This window comes from Geosmithia morbida (assembly GCF_012550715.1).
Source record: "Geosmithia morbida isolate 1262 chromosome Unknown scaffold_1, whole genome shotgun sequence".
NCBI lineage: Eukaryota > Fungi > Ascomycota > Sordariomycetes > Hypocreales > Bionectriaceae > Geosmithia > Geosmithia morbida.
In genome coordinates, this window is record NW_023336188.1 from 1678361 (window position 1) to 1696262 (window position 17902).

Below are 17902 nucleotides of genomic sequence, written 5' to 3' on the forward strand. Positions count from 1 at the left end.
CACCGCCTTTCCCGACTTGATCGAAAAGAAAAACGACGACGCGAAGAAGAGGAAAGAAAGAAACTCTTGAACCAAACTACACAGAAGCACATCATGATTCTCGGACTCGGGTCTAGGCGGCAGAGCCTCATCCTGCTCGCCCTTTTTGCTATCATGCTGGTCCTCGTATTTTACAAGGTACTTTCGCCTCCCAGCTCGTCTGCCGAGATTAACTTTGCTCTGTCCCTCCGGCCTGGCTAACATTATTCGGATGACAGCAAAATGACCTCCCTGATGTTCCCAAGTTTACCGACTTCAAATCGGTGCTGCCCCGCGAACGTCTCAATGTCCATCCTGCAAAGAAGGATAATCTTGAAAAGACCCACCTGCTGCTCCCCGCCCCCGCCGGTATTGCAAGCATGTGCAAGACACTTCTGACTGCCAGCGTTCTGGGATACCCCGTCCCGACCTTGATTGGGTACAACCAGAGTTACGATGATGGTAAGTTTTGCTGCCGTTGACTGCATGGCTACGTTCTCCGCCTCGGCTCCCCCCCGGTGCGGATGCGCTTCTTGCCTGACACCCTGACTGACAACCCTTGACTTTTGCAGACCAGCTCATCAATGGTGGTCGTCACCTCTCAAAGATCAGCCAGGTGCTCGAGTGGCTCGAGTCCCAGCACTCTGAGAAGAAGGACGACCTGGTGGTCATTGTCGACGCCTATGGTGGTTTCAACTACCAGAACAGCCGTGCCGGTATCCAGTCCCATCTGGAGGGCGATGCCTGGTTCCAGCTGCCCTTTGAGATCCTCGTCCAACGTTACCAAGCTGTCGTCGAACAGGCGAACCGTGATCTCGCGGCTAGCATGGGGGACGCCTTTGAGGCAGAGGGAATTAACCAAAAGATTGTCTTTGCCGCGAGCAAACAGTACGTGACCTTTTCCAGTCTTGTTCTTGCCGGCATGCTATTTCTCCTACGATGCATGCCTGACCGCTAACATTGTTTCACAGGTGCACTCCTAACAACGCCGAAAGCGCATCCTGCTACCCAGTTCCCGACTCTCCCCTGCCCTCTGCCCTGTATGGCAAGTTCACGGATTCTCCCGATGCGAACTACACCACCCACCGTCAGCGCTACCTGAGTTCCGCCTACGTCATTGGTCCCATGAACGACATGCTCTCCCTGTTCCGCCGCGCCAACGAACGCGCCACGTCTGAACGCGAGCGCTCTCTGCAGATGCCCTCGGACCCTGCCTTTGAGTCGTCACTCTACATGGGCAGCGACCAGGCCATCTTCCACCGCATCTTCGGCGAGCAAGAGTTTCAGCGTGAGGCCATCCGTCGCCGCCACGGTGCCAGAGCCCGCGGCAAGACGGTAGTCGAGGGCGTTAGCGTCAAAGACGTATTGGAGCCCGACTTCGCCCACGAGGAGCTCAAGATCAAGGACGGCAAGCCCGACGAGTTCGGCATGTTCATCGACTATTGGTCCGACTTGGGCATGCAGACGACCCATAGCCTCGACGACGGCCTCTGGCTGACGTACAAGGACAACCTGCCCGAGAAGCAGCTGGCTGCCAGCCGCCCGACCGGGCAACCCTGGCTCTGCGGGCCCCAGGTCTCAGGCAAGCTGCCTGTCGAGGTGGTCAACAGCACAAGCATGCCCCGATCCGCCGTCCCCGACGATGCGCCCTTCCGACCCCTGCGCGGCTGGGACGAGATCCCCCTCTACACCAACGTCTGCCTCGACACGATCCCCGTCATTGTTAACCACGCCGGCGACCAGACGGAGCGCGGGCGTGACTGGCCTGAGATGTGGATCCAGCCTCACGCCCGCCGCCTCATTGACGATGTCCTCGCCAGCAAGCAAAAGGACTCGCACGGCTCGGTCCGTGGCGGTGCCATTGTGGGCCCGGGAGGTCGCTACCAGACTTGGAAGGACCTGTGTCCTGCCAGCCTGGATAATGAGCTATACAGGGATTACTATGACGAGGTATAGATACAGAGAACAGTGCTTGATGTTGTATGGGCCATGTCTTTCACTCTCTTTCTCTCTTCCTTCTTTTCCTCACACCTGTACACCTGGCTTTTTTTCTTCATTTTTCTATATTTCCTGCCTTTCTTTGTTTATATTTTCTCTCTGTGTTCCCAACTTACAGGGGCGTTTTGCGTTTTTGATTTAGAATGGGCAGATTTACATTTTGCTATTTTGTCGGACATTGAACCCAGCGAATTTATTGGAGATTGATACGGTCAGGAGATGAGCGTTATACCGGATTCAGCTTATGTCTCGTTTCTTCACTTTTCTTTTCATTTTTGGTGCAGTGTTACGGGAACTTACCCCATACCCTCCCCCTTTTCTTCTTCTACAAGGTATATAATTGTATGTCTAGAGGAACGCCTCATTTTTTTACCAAGCCATTTTAAATATTTTTGTCTTTGAAAGTTGTTTGCATGGTTCATGAATGATATATAGGATATAATAAAAGAGTGTATAAACAGCTGGAAGAAACGGAGAAAATCATGACGGGAGAAGAAGAAAGAAAAAAAAAGATCTATGAAGGTCCTCCAAAACCCAAGCCATCATCGTGATCGTGATATAGATTGGTCCTGTGCCCCTGCGCAGCCAAGAGTAGATTATCGTCATGTCCGATTATATCCCCATGGGTCCCGGCAGTGTCACCACGATGGCTCTCGACGAGGACATTGGCCGTCGTATCGTGGTTACCGATGGTGACGCCGGCGCCGACATCGTCGTCCTGATCATCGATGAGCATCTCGAGGTCGTGGTCGACGACGGCCTGCGTGGCGACACTATCATGGTCGTCGTGGTCGTCGTGCTCACGGTCACTCTGGGTCTCACTCAATAGAGCTTGGAAGTCGGATGTATGCGTGTGGTAAGTGTCAAATGAAGGGGTACCATGGCGACTGATTATCTGAGGATCGATAGGTTGTTGCTGCTGCTGCTGTTGTTGTTGTCGCTGTTGTTGTTGTTGTTGTTGTTGTTGTTGTTGTTGATGATGATGTTGATGGTGAGGGCCATGGTCGTGATGCTGATAGGCCGTGTGATGATGATTATGATGACGGAGGAGTTGCTGCTGCTGCTGCTGCTGCTGCTGCTGGGAGTTGTTGCCGTCGGAGTTGCTGTGGAGGGTGCGCGACGGGGCGATGGAGGAGAGCTGGCTCGGGTCGGCGTATTCGTCTTGGGTGCGTGGGTTGGGTATCGTTTCGTGGAGGACGGTCATGTCAGTCTGGATAGTTGGGTCTGCGAAGCTCATGGTGTCGTCGTCGTCGTTAGGTTTTTCGTGTCCCTGTTCTTGGTGTGACGTGAACAAGGAGGCTAGTGTCGGTGCTGTTGTCGGCGGCGTTGGCTCCGAGGAAGAGGGGGAGGAAGACGAGGTGGTGGCGGTGGTGTTGGTGGTGGTGGTAACAGCACCGCCGCTGCCGCCGCCACTGCTAGAGTCCTTGCACTCGGGACAGTTTCGAATGATGTCGCTGACAGTCTCTTTGATGCGACTCCAATGGTACTTCTCGGCGATGGAGGCTGTAGTCTTGTTGATACCGCCGTGGTGCTGGGCATGGACGGCGCGCGCAATGTCGAGCTGGAGTGCCGGGTCAGAGATGACCTCCTTGCCCTTGAGCATGAGCTTGTCGCCGTCGAGGAGCTTGTAGCTTGTTGCGGCGCTGCGGAGACGAGACTTCTCGGCACGGTCGGCGCCATTAGGGTATTTCCCGTACTTCAAGTAGTACTTTATCTTGTCGAAGCGCTCCTCGCTGACGAGCAGGTCGTCCGAGTCGCCGGGGGCCAGGTCGCGTCCATAGATGATGGCGTCGATCAGCCGGTCCGGGTGGCTGCGCAGGTTGCCGCAGCCCTTGACGCGGCCGATGCGCTTGAATCCTAGGGCATCCCAGATGCGGCACGACGCCACGTTGGTCTCGTAGACCAGGTTGAAGACGCTGTACGTGTAGCCGAGGCGCGGCGCGTAGTCGATGTACGCCTCGCCCATCAGCCGGCCCACGCCGCGGTTGCGCGACGCGTCCGTCACCAGGAACCCCGCGTTGCACACGTGGCTGCTGCGCCCCGGGTAGTTGGGCTTGATGTAGAAGGACCCGAGGCACTCGCGGCTCCAGTCCTTGCCCTCGACGACGTCCTCCGCTCTCGACAGGCTACCCAGGAGCATCACCGCCCCAAAGTTCTGGAACCAGTAGCGCGTGAAGGACTCCACCGTGAACAGCTCCATCATCGGGTACGTGTCTCCGCCCTCGATCTCCTTATTAAGCTGGTCACACAGATACGCGCACAGAGACTCGGGCACCCCGGAGGCTGATGCCAGCGGGACAATGGTCGCTACCGTCTGTCGGTCTCGCAGGGTCACCTGCCTCGGAACAATGTCCAGCGGAAGCTGGGGCATCGCCGGGTCCGGGAACGGAGGTTGACCCGAGACCCGGTAGATGGGCGGGCTGGCCGGGTCGTCCAAGAGGGCGGGCATTTCCTTTTTTTTCTCTTTCTCGCTTCTTTTGATCTCTTTTCTCTGATATGGTCAGACAACGAGTTATAGAAAAACACAGGGGAAGCATATACTAGTACTGACAGTAGAACCCCGAAACGGGCTTGAACCACTTACACAAAGCGTCTTGATGAGACAAACGCCGATCGCCGATGTGTGGTGGGCAGCCTTCCGTTCCGGCCCGCCCTCCCCCACACCCCAAGAATGGGTTCCGCTCGGTCAGACGGAGACGTAACTTGGTCCTCGAATAAAGTAACACGACCAGAGAGCTGGTTTCCCCCAAGTGCCTGCGGCTTCTCGACAGATCGGGCAGACTAATTTCGTTTACGGCGTACGGTGTGGAAATTGCTATGCTGGAATATTCGGGCGTGAAGGTTCCTGCTTAGTGAGGGGAAATGCGCAGGAGCCGAAGTTTGAGGCACGGCGCTGTTGAACATCATGACGGATGAAAGGGATTATGTAATATGCCGCGGTATTCTCTGCGATAATGTTGTTCCGGGATACAGCAGGTACATGCAAGTAGGTACAGGGTATCTGGGGCTCGATGTGAAGATGACGCGCATATTTGGTACAGGTAATATGCTTGAGCAAATAGAGCAAATACAGCATTCGATCCATGCTCCTCATCTATTATACAAACGCAATAATGTTATACAATTGGTTCCTCCTCTTTTTCCTGGACTTTTTCTTATCCCCTCATAGTCTTTTCCACGTCGGCAGTCTGAGATTTGACGGCATCGAGCTGAGCTTCAATCGATGCGGCGGCAGTGGTAGAAGTAGAAGTATCAGCCTTGGCCTCGGCCTCAGCCTCACCAGCAGCCTGTCCCATGATATCGAGAAGAGCATCCTCGCTCACTGGAGTCGAGGTAGGAACAGCGTCAGCCGCCTTCTGCGAGTAGAGAAGCTGGGTCTCCTCCATGTTGAGGGCCTGGTACTGCTGCATCTTGCCCATGACGTCCTTGCGCTTGCGAAGGGCCGCGCTGTTTTCTGAAGCCATGTAGCTGGCTAGTTCCTGTGACGTCTCCCAGGGGACGGCGCCCATAGAGGAGTCTCGTTTACGGCGCTCCTGGCCACGCTGGCCGGCACGGCCCAAGACGCCACCGATAATGGCGACGGAGCGGAGACTGTTTCCCCCCCCGCACGGTTCTTCTTGTCAGCATTCTACTTCCCTTGTCACCCCTCTCTTTTCCCCAAGAGAGCGAAGAAGGCAGAGACAAAAAAAAGTTGAAACGCACCTGTCGTCGTTGGCTGGGATAGTATAAGTAACCCAGGTAGGATCGGCATCCGTGTCGATGATGCCAATGGTAGGAATCGTCTTGAGCCCACACTCGTACAGCAGGGTATAGTTCTCGAGAGGGTTGAGACAGACGACCAGATCGGGCATGAGGGGCTGCGAGGTGACATTGTACAGGTCGAAGCCGTCGACGGTCTTATCGTTCTCGTCAACTACCTTTGTCGCGTGCCCCTGCAGCATGACGTCCCTGTTGGTGATAGACCCAGGAGCCCACTTGGTGAAGACGTGGTACGCCCCGGCCCGCTCGGCCGCGCTGGTGACCACCTCCATCTGGCCGTTCCGCGTGCCAACGAACAAGATGATGCCGCCGCGGTAGGCCACGTCCTCGACCACGCGCGCCGCCCGCCTCAGGTGGGCCAGAGTCGTCTCGAGGGCGATGACGTGCGTGTCCTCCCTCACTCCGTAGATGTACCGCGAGTTGGCCGGGTTCCACTGCGCCTTGTTGTGACCCATGTGCGTCTGCGACGCCATCAGAAGCTCCAGCGACACCTCCTCGGCCGCGGGCGGGTTAGCCAGAAGCTCCGTGGGTGAGTACCGCCGCGTCAGCTCCGATCCGAGCTTCTTGGTCGTCCGCTGAACACGCTGAAACTCCTTCCATTGCTCTCGGGGCGTCATCTCCACGCCGCCGACATTGTGCGCGCGCGTCCACGATCGCCCCTGGTGCGCGTTGCCAGAGTCGATACCAAGGCTAAGAATTGACTCCTGGGCATACTTGAACTGTTTTCGGCGGGAGCTTCGGGGTCCCTGCTGCTGCTGAGGCTGGAACTGGTGCGCGCCATCCACTGGGGGGGGTGTCAGTGTCGATGTCGAGACCGGTTCATTGCGTCGAGTCGGAGTCGAGTACTGTTGTACCAGGGACACTGGTCTGGACAGAGTGCGGCGTCCTAGAGGTGTAGACAGACTACGTCAGTGACTGGAAGCAGTAGACTACCGGTAGAGTCAATGCTGAGAGGTCATGTAAACTCACCGTTCCGCACGATGGCGCTCCTTGCTATCATCGCGACGGCTGCTGCTGTTCCTGTTTGACCAATATGAGAGTGTCGAAAGGTCCGACTCACCTTGGCCAAAACGAAATTTTGGGGCCCTGAGCAACATCCGGGTGGATCCATAGTTTTTCCGCTACACCACTCCAGCCTCTTAACAGAGTATTACCACTCAATTATTTACCCCCTGGCCTGGCTCATAATGTACTCGTAAATAGATAACTTCATTCGTTGTACGAGTAAATTCAACTTCAACGAAATACCATTGCCATAATACATCACAATTCTATTTAAAACAGCAAAATTATCATGCAAAGATCATACGATACTTGAAGTCTTGATTAGGAATTCTAACAACCATGCCATTCTGAGTATTCAAGTAGAGATATCAGCAAACAGCAATTCAATTAATACAATGAGCCGCTTCGTATTAATCAAAGGATACTGGTTCTTCTATGTATATGTAGCAACGTCCCATCGCCTGACACACTCTGGCTTTTGCAGCTAGCTCCCCTGCTTAACTTATCCGCCCATCTCTCAGCGACTCGTGGCCCTAGCAACAGTAAAGACGCCAATAATGACCACAGCCAGGGTGACAATAGCTCCGGGAAGTAAGAGGTCGTTGGGCACACCGGGAATGACTTGTTCTTGCTGGTGGTGGTGGCGGTGGTGCCTGTGACCGTGGTGAGACCTCCTAGACCGTCCGATAGACGACCCGTCATCATCCGATGACTCGTCAACATCCGATTCGTCGCTGTGGGCTCTGCGGCGCTCACGGATACCCGCGGCCGAAGACGCAGCGGGCGTGGGGATGGCGGGCGTCTCGACAGACGCAGTCGGGGGGGCGCCAACGGCAGGAGGCGTCTCCGGGTCGTGAACGTAGAGGTCCACCTTGTCACGGCGACCCTGGCGGGCCAGGAGGATGGCCTCAAGCAGGTCATTATCCGTTGTGATGGAAACAGTATCACCCTCGTCGTCAGCGTAGCTAAGGGCAAATCCAGTGTCACTAATCTTGCCATCCTCAACCACAGGCGCGCCGCCGATGCCGTCAATCTCGTGACCCAGCTTAGCAATGACCGAGGCCACAAAGACCTCAATGCCCTGCGAGGCAATCACCTGCAGACGGTGCACGCGTCCGGACGGCGCCTTAAACTTGAACGGGAAGGGCACCTCGGCAGGAGGCTGACCAGTCACTGAATGCACCATGGAGTGTGGGGGGGATACGCCGACGTGAGAGGCTGAGTCGCCGGGGGCAAGGCTGTCTCCCAGGCGTTCGCGCGTCATATCCGGCGACATCATGCGAGATCCCAGAGTAGTGTGGTGGTGGCTGTGGCTGCCCTCGCCGGACATCATCGACTCGGTCTCGTGGTCCATCGAGAGCCAAAACTTATTCCAGGCAGGCCCTTCACCATCGCCGGTAGACATTGTGTTGACCTGCTCCAGCGTAGCGTACGTGAGCTTGAGGACGTCAACCATGCCGACAATTTCGCCTTCGTCATTCATGACGGGAAGGTTAAGGTAGTGGCCATCTGTATTTTGAAGAAAAAGGTGTCAGTATGTTATAACACCACATTTCGGCACAACGATGGGCACCTACCGTGCATCTTGCGAAGAGCCGCCTGGATGCTCATGTCCATAGGAGCAAAATCAGGGTGGGGGGTCATGACGCGAACAACGCTGCAAGTGGCCGGGTCCAGGCCAGGAGCAATGACACGGAGGACGACGTCCTTGCTGGTAAAGATGCCAGTAATGGCACCCTGGTCCTGGACGAGGATGGCTGTGGTGTGGTGCTCCTTCATGAGAGCAGCAGCCTCCTTGACTGACGTGCGCACACTTACAGTGGGCGGTGGGATGCCGTTGAGGACCGTCTCCAGAGTAGGACCGGACATCTTGGTACGCAGAGCCTCAACGTACTGGATAATCTGTTGAGGCTGGCTGGCACCGAGCTCAGACTGAACGCCCTCCAGAGCATCATACAGCTTCCTGGAAGACGAGTAAGCACGCTCGAGCTTCTCCATGGCCTCGTAGAAGCACCTCGTGATATCGAGGACGCCGGAGATGTCCTGGTTTTCGTCCATGACAGGCAGGTGGCGAAAACCCTTGCGAACCATGAGGTCGAGGGCATCGGTGGCGCTGGTATCGGTGCGGGCGCAGAGAGGGTTCTTGGTCATGATGTCGGCAATAATGACATTGGCAGCCTTGGAGCCGGCACCAACGACGCGGAAGGCAAGATCCTTAGCCGTGAAGATCCCAGCAATGCGGTCGTTATCGTCAGTAACAAGCACACAGTCCTCCCGCTTGGCAGCCATCAGCTGGGCGGCTTCTGAGACTGTGGTCGAAGGCTTGATCTGGAGGGCCGGGCTGGGCTTCAGGGAGAGGACGGTGCCCGGGGGGGCCTTGCGGCTGTGACGGGTGCGGCCGGAAATGTGCTTCTTTTTGGAGAGGTCGTTCTCCATTTTGCGGCGGATGGCCTGGGATTCGTCAAGTTAGCCATCTATCAAACCAGGCTCAATAATAACGCATGTCCACAAGTGACAAGAAAGGCCAACCTCATCGCGCTTCGACTGCTTCTGACGGCTGGCGCTGACGGTGGACCCTCCATCGACGGGCTTCTCCTCGATGGGACGAGGGATGCCGGAACCACCAGGACTGCTCGTGTGCTGCTGCTGCTGCTGCTGCTGCTGCTGCTGCTGAAAGGGAATAGCACCACGGCGGTCGCGGTTGGGTGTACCCCGAAGGGTGTTGCCCGAGATGGTGCCTCCGGAAGACATGGCTCAACAGGGGGGTAGGATATGTGTCTAAGGGACAGCGACAAGGAAAAAAGGGCGACGGGCCGCGAAGTCAACGATGATGATGATGTACGACCAAAAAAGCACGGCCAGTATTAGACGTAGCCAATGACTCAAGATCGGGTCGTTGAAGCAATGTCTTGGATGCTGGCAGCAACTTTGATGGTTGAAGACGACAGAGGGGAAGGGAGGCTGTGGAAGACTACGACGCCAGCTAAGACTTTCTGGATTCTCTTTGTGCCTTTGCCCGTTAATTCAGCGTCGGCAGAAGTCGCGTCAATAGCCCCGAGGTATTTCATGGGGGCAGGGGGCATTTGGGAAGGAGCTAATCCCAGTGACCATGTGTCCATAATTTATGACCATTTATGGGTTATCATTGGTTATCGGAGCTTGAAATGACCCAGAGGGGGAGAGAGCAGACAAAAAGAGGAAGACACCTCATGCATCTACATCTCAGAATAAACTGCACTAGCTATTATGTCAACACCACTCTTGCCTCTATGCGTAATAATACTTATAATATTATTATCACTGTTCTACTCCGGAGAATCCAGCAACGGCGTCTAGGTCGTCGCTCTTCCCTCTTGGCGCTTTGTTTTGCCACCATTTACTCGTAGTAGGCAAGTACTGCCGTAGCTCCTGCCTTGCAACTTTGTAGCGTTAACAATTGATATTGGATTTTGCAGAGAAAGACACTGGTTCCTCTTCATCTCTTATTTGTCACATGATATAATAATGCCTTCATCATCTTTCATCAAAACGCTGTCATCCACATATAACCCACAGTCATCAATAAAGCATCTGCCTTAGTGCTATTGTTGCTATTGCTGTTGTTTGCTCCATTGAGTCGATATTGCTCTCCCTCGAGCATCATGGCTACTGCTCTCTTGACCATGGGATGGGAGATCATCACCTACGATACGACACACCGACGGAACAGTGAACACTACTATGGTAAGACATCGCAGTATGCAGTCTCTACCAAACTAATTAATATCGGACAATAGCAGCCGTGCGAAGTATCACTCTTGCTCGAAGTAACTGCAGTATTTCGCCACGTAGCAATACTACGAGCAGGGACGGATCATGAGGTGATGTTGCCTCCATCGCCATGTTTCTATAAGTCTTGTGTGCAAAAACCACCAGCACCAATGCCGTAATATATCAGTGAGCTGCCACGGATTCATTCTTCAGTAAAGAAACCAGACGCAGGCGGCAAACAATGCCGAGAAAAAAGGACAAAAAAAAGAGAGGAGGAGAAAACACACCGTACTCCGAGCGGCGGGCTCTTGTAACGAATGGAGCTGAAGATGGCACCATGGTCCTGACTACCATAATTGGTGTACAACAATGGCCAGAGATTCGAGAGCAAAAAGCCGCCAAGGAGTATAGGCACATGGACTGCGGCCTGGGTCAGTCAACTAATTAATCCTGGTCTCTCCAACATTCCAGCCGCGTCGCCAGGGTGAGCCAAGACGATGAGAGAGACGTCAGCGCGCGGATCGTTCATTGTCGCATGTTCGCGTTGCCGTGGCAACCAAGAGTGGGCAAAGTAAACAAGCCATCTCCAGTTCAACTTACACCCATCCCCTGCTATCATCCCCATGACTTTTCTCTTTCTGCATTTGAATCCACTTAAACAAGAAAACTACATTATCTTCAAAGGCTTCAACCTTACATTCTGCCCTTTCTGAATCTCGAAACACCAAAAAAAAGAAACAGCAGATCCTCACTGCTTGAGAGCAGGCTTCAAGAGTTCCCGTTACACACAACCACCACACATACACTTGGTGTGAATATAGACGTCACCGTCAACGTCCCAGTATACTGAGGACAACGACGATTCAAGTTTAGGCCCCGGGCCAACTTGTGCTTGCGCTGCGCCAGGTAGGTTTTCTAATCTCCGTTCCTACACCTCTTTCAGTCTCAGTCCCCCTCAGTATGGACAACAGATTAACAATGACAGATTCCGGACCATCCAGGATTCCCCAAAACGACCGAGAGGAACCGACGACAAAATCTCTCTCCGGAACTTCCCTTCATCATGCTGCCCATATCAGAGTCAGGACTCCCCCAGGCGAGGAGGCAACATCGCCGCCAAAGCTCGACGCCGACGGCGGCTCAGTCGAACCGCGTTTCGCCTTACCCCGGCATCCAACAAAGGCGAAATGTCGGTCACCGCCGCGGCATCAGCCTCGACTCTCGACAAGTTCCGACGACTCTTTCTGCAACAAGACAGAAATACGCAGTGAACTCGAATACTAACCAACAAGACGCAGGATTAGCCGCCATTCCGCAGCATCATGTACTGCGGGAAGCGCAGCAGCACAGCCAGCAAGCACGCCCGGGTAGGGCCACCCAACAGGCCGAAACGTCTACTAACCACCAACAGCACCTCACAAACAGCATCAGCAGCGACAGCCTTTCTTCTTTCAACACAGAAACTTCTCCGTCTCACGGCGCCAGGGTCCCTCACCACCAACAACTCCCCCAAAGCCAGAGCCAGGACATGAGCCAGTCGTTCCTCGACGCAAGCGCCATGTTCAGCTCTTGGAATGACAATATCGCCGCCATGGCCCACAATGCCCGTGTGCCCTACGGACATGGCATCATGCCGACCAACGGCTTTGATATCTTTGACCAGCAGAGCCCGCTCACCACGCCGACCTTCTTCAACTTCCACGAGGCTCAAACCCCGTCGGCTCCTGATGCCGCCGAGAGGAACAGTGGTCACTCCCGCAAATCCTCGCGGAGAATCAGCAACGGCATCGCCAATCAGGTCAGCAAGTTTGAGAACATGACTGGCGAGCCTGGTTTCCGAGCTAGCACGCCCCCTTTCCAAACCTACTGTATGTTTACTTTGCCCCCCCGCCCCCCCTCCCTTTTCTTAATACATACATAGGTATACTGACATGGGCAGCCTATCTTCCCCCAACCCCCACAGACACCCCCAGTGACCGTTCTGTGAAGCGAGAGTCCCAGCCTGACCGTTTCTCAGAGGGATACGACGGCTCTATGGAGGAGACAATCAAGCCTTTGAGGAGGCAAAAGGCCAGGCCTCATAGTCTGGCCATCTTCCCCAGCCGCGCCCCCTCTGCCGAGCCCCAAAGCAACGGCAACAACGTCACCTGCCCCAGCACCCCCAAATCGGGAACTTGCCCCATGCCCGAGACTTTCCCCTCCGATTCAAACCTGGAATCCGTCGCTCACGACGAGACATTTGAGTCGTTTGACGACGCCAGGAGCAAAATCGATGACTTCACCTACCCTCCCCGCCAGCCCGAGAACCAGCAGCAGCACAATGCCCTCATTACTCCTCACCAGAACCAACAGTCATCTGCACCATTTGAGAGCAGGCCCATGTCTTTCAGGACAGCTGCACCGACGATGGCTACGCCTCATCCAAGCCAGGCGGCACCATACTCGACCAGGGCCACGTCCGTCGCCCAGTCGGGGGATGAGTCTCAGCCCCAGACGCCCACGTCGTCGAGCTGTCACAGGTCCCCCCACGCCCACCGCCGCACCGAGTCCATGGCCAGCATGCAAAGTGCCGCCTCCATCTCCAACATCAACTTTGAGGAAGCCAAGCTAGAGACGGGCATCTCGCACGAGGAGATTTCCCGCTACATCATCGGCCCGGACCCAGCCGACGCCAAGTGGACGTGCACCTTTGACGACTGCGGCAAGAAGTTTGGCCGCAAGGAAAACATCAAGTCGCATGTGCAGACTCACCTCAACGATCGCCCCTACCAGTGCCCCTCGTGCATCAAGCGCTTTGTAAGGCAACACGACCTCAAGCGTCACGCCAAGATCCACACGGGCATCAAGCCTTACCCATGCGAGTGCGGCAACAGGTTCGCCCGGCACGATGCCCTGACGCGCCACAAGCAGCGCGGCATGTGCGTCGGTGCCTTTGAGGGCATTGTCAAGAGGAACGTCAAGCGTGGCCGCCCCCGCAAGCCGCGTCCCGACATGGACGACCGCATGGACAAGGCGTCGAGGACCCGGAGAAAGAATGCCTCGACCAGCTCTGTTTCATCGTCCCAGTCGTTCTCTCAGTCAGACAGTTCGGCCGCGACGACGCCCGTCGACTCCAGCGACATGTTTGACGACCTTCTCCATTTGTCGACTGGCATGATGCACAGCCAGCACCAGAACCAGCAGCTGCCCCAACTTCCTCCGCAGCAGAGCCACTACCCCCACGACAACAACCCGTCCTCGTCTGCACCCATGCCCTCGTCTTCCAGCGGACCCTTTGGCAGCGACGGCGGACCCTTTGGCAGCGACGGTGGACCCTTTGGCAGCGAAGGCGGACCCTTTGGTAGCGACGGCGGCCTGTCACCCTCGTCGTCCCACCAATCATTCGTCAGCCCGCACGAGATCATGGAGGGCAGCACGCCTCAAGTGTCGTCTCCCGAGAGCCAGATTCGCACTCCTCCTAAGCATGAACTGACAGACGGGCAGCTGGCCATGCTGGTCATGAACCCTTCTGCTACGACGACGGCCGGCGGTCCTGGTTTGATTCCGGACTCACTACCTGGCCTGGAGGCGAGCGATGACAGCATCGGCGCGACTTCGAGCCTGGACGACCTCTTGCCGCTCGACTACAGCGGGCACCAGAGCCTGAGGTCTTCGATGACGTTTTCGGACTCCGATCACGCCGTCATAGGCCGCGAATTCAAGTTTGACGACCTGATTCATGATGGTGGTGACATGTTTGGCACTGACGAACGGGACCCCTTTTTCGACTACACCGTCTAAAACTTTTCTTCCCCTGTCTTGTTCCGATACTGACCCAACCGAAAGCTATCTTGCCCCCCTCACTTGTGCCTTTTATCAGTAACATGAGTTGAGAGGGGCAGAAGCAGTGTACGATACGAAAAGGGTGGAATAAGAGGTAATGACGGTGTTTTTTTGGCTGGGGATCACGACATGAATGTTTCTGCTGCTCTTACGCTCTTCAAAATTTCCCCCTTCTTAGCTTGATACGACTATTAATGGTGTGGAAGTCGTCCCATATATGTCTGTTGGCTATTTTCGAGAATGGTTTCGATGAATGTTATATTTTGTCAAGAGAATATTTTGTACACTAAAGAAAGGAAAATACGGGACATTGGTGAAACGAATTGGGATTGTTTATGTTTACGTTGATTTCATTCGTCTTTTCTCTTGTTTCTTTTGTTCAATTTTTTTTTTTTTGGTTCATTTCTGTTTCTATCTGTTTTGTTTAAAAGGGGGTCTCTGATGGGAGGATTTGTTCAATGTCCTCAAAGGAAAGATATGGGGAAGGGGTTTTTCGCGTGCTTTTCTGGTTTTTTGTTTTTTTTTTTTGAATGACTTCAAATTATTTTTCTCTTCAACCCGATGATGGATGATGGATGACTGGAGGAACTGCTGTTGCTTTGCTCAGTCAGTCTTGTTAATGTCTGTCTGCCTACTGTCTAGTTATCTGCGTGTCGTTTAAGAGGAGCATGGTTGACCGAGGGACGGGGAAAATTGGGCCTGGTTTCGAATGTCTTTCGTGTCATGGCTTGCTCCAGGTAGATAATGGGACTTAGATTGGGAATGCTATCATGCAGTGTGTATTAATCTGAAGTTGTCGTGGTGATGTTGTAATCGATGATGATGTGGTTGTGGGAGAAGAAGTGGTGAAGTCAACGTTAAAGGTAAGATGACAAGTGGTATCACTACGTACTGAGCCATGCTGCCGATGGTGAGAGTAGTAAGAATAGCATATGGCAATGCCAAGATGTGTTTGTTAGAGTATTATATCACTAGATTGATGTCCGTCCATGTTACCACCATCAGCATCAAATTATCATGTTGACATGTTAAGATTCATGATTCAAGATGGCTACCGGGTAAGCTGAATTGAAAGAAGGCGTGATGATTTTACGACACGCAGACAGTAGCAGTAGCAGCAGCAGTAGCAGTAGTAGTAGTATATAGCAGCAGTAGTAGCATGCTGTATATAGCAATAGCAGTACATAGCATTACTTATTAGTAAGCAGATGGAACAGACAAGGGAGAAGAAGACGCCGGATTTTCATGACGTTCTTCAATCTCTTTTTATAGTCCCTCGACGAGCCCAATGGCATATGATGGCCAGTAAACGCCGGTATCATCCCAAATCCAACGTGTTAAATCACGAGCCAATGTCGTCGACCTTCTCCTACCTTCTCCCCCTTTCCCTTACCGCTGCTAATAGGCGCAGTAGTCATGTACGGATTATTACTATTACCACTCGTACTGATACAGTAAGTATTGCTTAGTACTGCTAGTACTAGTGACTAGTGGCCCACACCGCCCTAGAGACCCCCAAGGAGGGCAAAAAAAAGGCCTAAGCCCACTATTACCTTGTGCCCGCGGCAAGCCCAAGGTCCAACCTCCTGTATCTTCCTGTTCCCCCTCCAAACAACAAACAACAGCTGTGGCAACGCTGAATCTGTCTTTGGTCTTACAACACCGTATATATAAGACTCAATAGCCAAGCTGCCAAAAGATGTCTGCCGCTCAGCTTCTCAACCCCAAGGCTGAGTCCCGGGTACGTTCCTTTCCTTTTCCTCATCTCTCGCCTACGGTCGCAATGTGATGAGGTAGCGGTCGCGGGTGCAAGTTATGGCGGGGCTGTCTTATATTTTCGAACCGGGTTTGGCTAACGTCTTTTCATTATGATGATGACAGAGGAGGGGCGAAGCCCTCAAGATCAACATCAGTGCTGGTGAGGGCCTACAGGATGTCCTCAAGTCTAACCTTGGTCCTATGGGGACCATAAAGATGTAAGATTCCTACATATTGGGCCCTCTGGGGCGCAAGGGCTTTGTGTGGTTGGAAGATGATGCTGACCACTCGTCTTTACAGGCTCGTTGATGGCGCCGGTCAGGTCCGAAACTCCTTTTCCTCTCGATATCGATCGGATGTCCAACCCCGCAGACGATATACGATATATATATATATATATATATACATACTGACTGATGCTGCAGATCAAACTTACCAAGGATGGCAACGTCCTCCTCCGAGAGATGCAGATCCAGAACCCTACCGCCGTCATGATTGCACGAGCTGCCACCGCCCAGGATGACATCTGCGGCGACGGTACCACTTCCGTCGTCCTTCTCGTCGGAGAGTTGCTCAAGCAGGCCGACCGATACATCTCCGAGGGCCTGCACCCTCGCATCGTTACCGACGGCTTCGAGATTGCCAAGGTTGAAGCTATCAAGGTATGGACCTGTCTCTCCCCTTCCTTTCCTTTCGCTTCTCTCGGCCTATACGCATACATGGGGACTAGGACGGAGATTTTCGCGGGAAAGACTGACCAAAAATACAGTTCCTCGAAGATTTCAAACTCACCAAAGAAGTCGACCGAGAGCTACTCCTCAACGTGGCCCGCACGTCCCTGGCGACCAAGCTCAACTCGTCGCTGGCCGCTAAGCTGACACCCGACATCGTCGACGCTGTACTGTCCATCTACCAGCCTCCCGCGAAGCCCGACCTGCACATGGTGGAGATCATGAAGATGCAGCACCGCACAGCCTCGGACACGCAGCTGATCCGCGGCCTGGCCCTGGACCACGGCGCGCGCCACCCGGACATGCCCAAGCGACTGGAGAACTGCTACATCCTGACGATGAACGTCGGCCTCGAGTACGAGAAGACCGAGGTCAACTCGAGCTTCTTCTACTCGAGCGCCGACCAGCGCGAGAAGCTGGTCGAGAGTGAGCGCCGCTTCATCGATGCCAAGCTCAAGAAGATTGTCGAGCTCAAGCAGCACCTGTGCGGCAACGACGGCAAGAAGAACTTTGTCATCATCAACCAGAAGGGTATCGACCCCCTCTCGCTCGACGTCCTGGCCAAGAACGGCATCCTTGCCCTCCGCCGCGCCAAGCGGAGGAACATGGAGCGCCTCCAGCTCATCTGCGGCGGTGTCGCCCAGAACAGCGTCGAGGACCTGTCCGAGGACGTGCTCGGCTGGGCCGGCCTCGTCTACGAGCAGACCCTGGGCGAGGAGAAGTACACCTTTATCGAGGAGGTCAAGGACCCCAAGTCGGTCACCATCATGATCAAGGGCCCCAACCAGCACACAATCTCCCAGGTCACCGACGCCGTCCGTGACGGCCTCAGGAGCGTCCACAACATGATTGTCGACAAGAGCGTCGTCCCTGGAGCCGGTGCCTTCCAGGTCGCCTGCGCCGCTCACCTCAAGAGCGACGCCTTCGCCAAGAAGGTCAAGGGCAAGGCTAAGTGGGGTGTCGAGGCCTTTGCCGACGCTCTCCTGATTATCCCCAAGACGCTGGCTGCTAATGCTGGCTACGATGTTCAAGATGCTTGTGAGTTTCTTCCTGACCTCCCC

The 17902-nt window shown here is 54.5% G+C and overlaps 6 protein-coding genes across 6 annotated transcripts in view; 3 read left to right on the plus strand and 3 right to left on the minus strand.

Moving 5' to 3' along the window:
- Positions 1-93: 93 nt before the first annotated feature.
- Positions 94-1974, plus strand: GMORB2_1262 (uncharacterized protein; the record flags this gene model as incomplete). The annotated part of the gene is made up of 4 exons (XM_035463244.1): positions 94-177; positions 258-480; positions 591-906; positions 990-1974. The coding sequence occupies 4 exons, from the start codon at positions 94-96 to the stop codon at positions 1972-1974; spliced, it is 1608 nt and encodes a 535-aa protein (XP_035324668.1).
- A 556-nt stretch (positions 1975-2530) lies between these two features.
- GMORB2_1263 (Ribosomal protein S18 acetylase RimI) lies at positions 2531-4465 on the minus strand (the record flags this gene model as incomplete). Its single annotated transcript, XM_035463245.1, has 2 exons — positions 2531-2837; positions 3138-4465. The coding sequence occupies 2 exons, from the start codon at positions 4463-4465 to the stop codon at positions 2531-2533; spliced, it is 1635 nt and encodes a 544-aa protein (XP_035324669.1).
- A 706-nt stretch (positions 4466-5171) lies between these two features.
- GMORB2_1264 (small subunit ribosomal protein S2) lies at positions 5172-6775 on the minus strand (the record flags this gene model as incomplete). Its single annotated transcript, XM_035463246.1, has 3 exons — positions 5172-5607; positions 5719-6661; positions 6745-6775. The coding sequence occupies 3 exons, from the start codon at positions 6773-6775 to the stop codon at positions 5172-5174; spliced, it is 1410 nt and encodes a 469-aa protein (XP_035324670.1).
- A 522-nt stretch (positions 6776-7297) lies between these two features.
- GMORB2_1265 (Signal-transduction protein containing cAMP-binding, CBS, and nucleotidyltransferase domains) lies at positions 7298-9531 on the minus strand (the record flags this gene model as incomplete). Its single annotated transcript, XM_035463247.1, has 3 exons — positions 7298-8289; positions 8358-9231; positions 9310-9531. 3 exons carry the CDS (start codon positions 9529-9531, stop codon positions 7298-7300), a joined length of 2088 nt encoding a protein of 695 aa, XP_035324671.1.
- A 2321-nt stretch (positions 9532-11852) lies between these two features.
- GMORB2_1266 (uncharacterized protein) lies at positions 11853-14310 on the plus strand (the record flags this gene model as incomplete). Its single annotated transcript, XM_035463248.1, has 3 exons — positions 11853-11897; positions 12050-12362; positions 12494-14310. The coding sequence occupies 3 exons, from the start codon at positions 11853-11855 to the stop codon at positions 14308-14310; spliced, it is 2175 nt and encodes a 724-aa protein (XP_035324672.1).
- Positions 14311-16051: 1741 nt separating this feature from the next.
- The window catches only part of GMORB2_1267 (T-complex protein 1 subunit zeta), a gene marked incomplete at both ends in the record, with an annotated part of 2409 nt that continues 558 nt past the window's right edge, over positions 16052-17902 (plus strand). Inside the window, 5 exons of the mRNA XM_035463249.1 lie at positions 16052-16093; positions 16234-16328; positions 16411-16432; positions 16536-16772; positions 16880-17879. Coding sequence (XP_035324673.1) covers positions 16052-16093; positions 16234-16328; positions 16411-16432; positions 16536-16772; positions 16880-17879 — 1396 coding nt within the window. The remainder of the gene's footprint in view (positions 16094-16233; positions 16329-16410; positions 16433-16535; positions 16773-16879; positions 17880-17902) is intronic.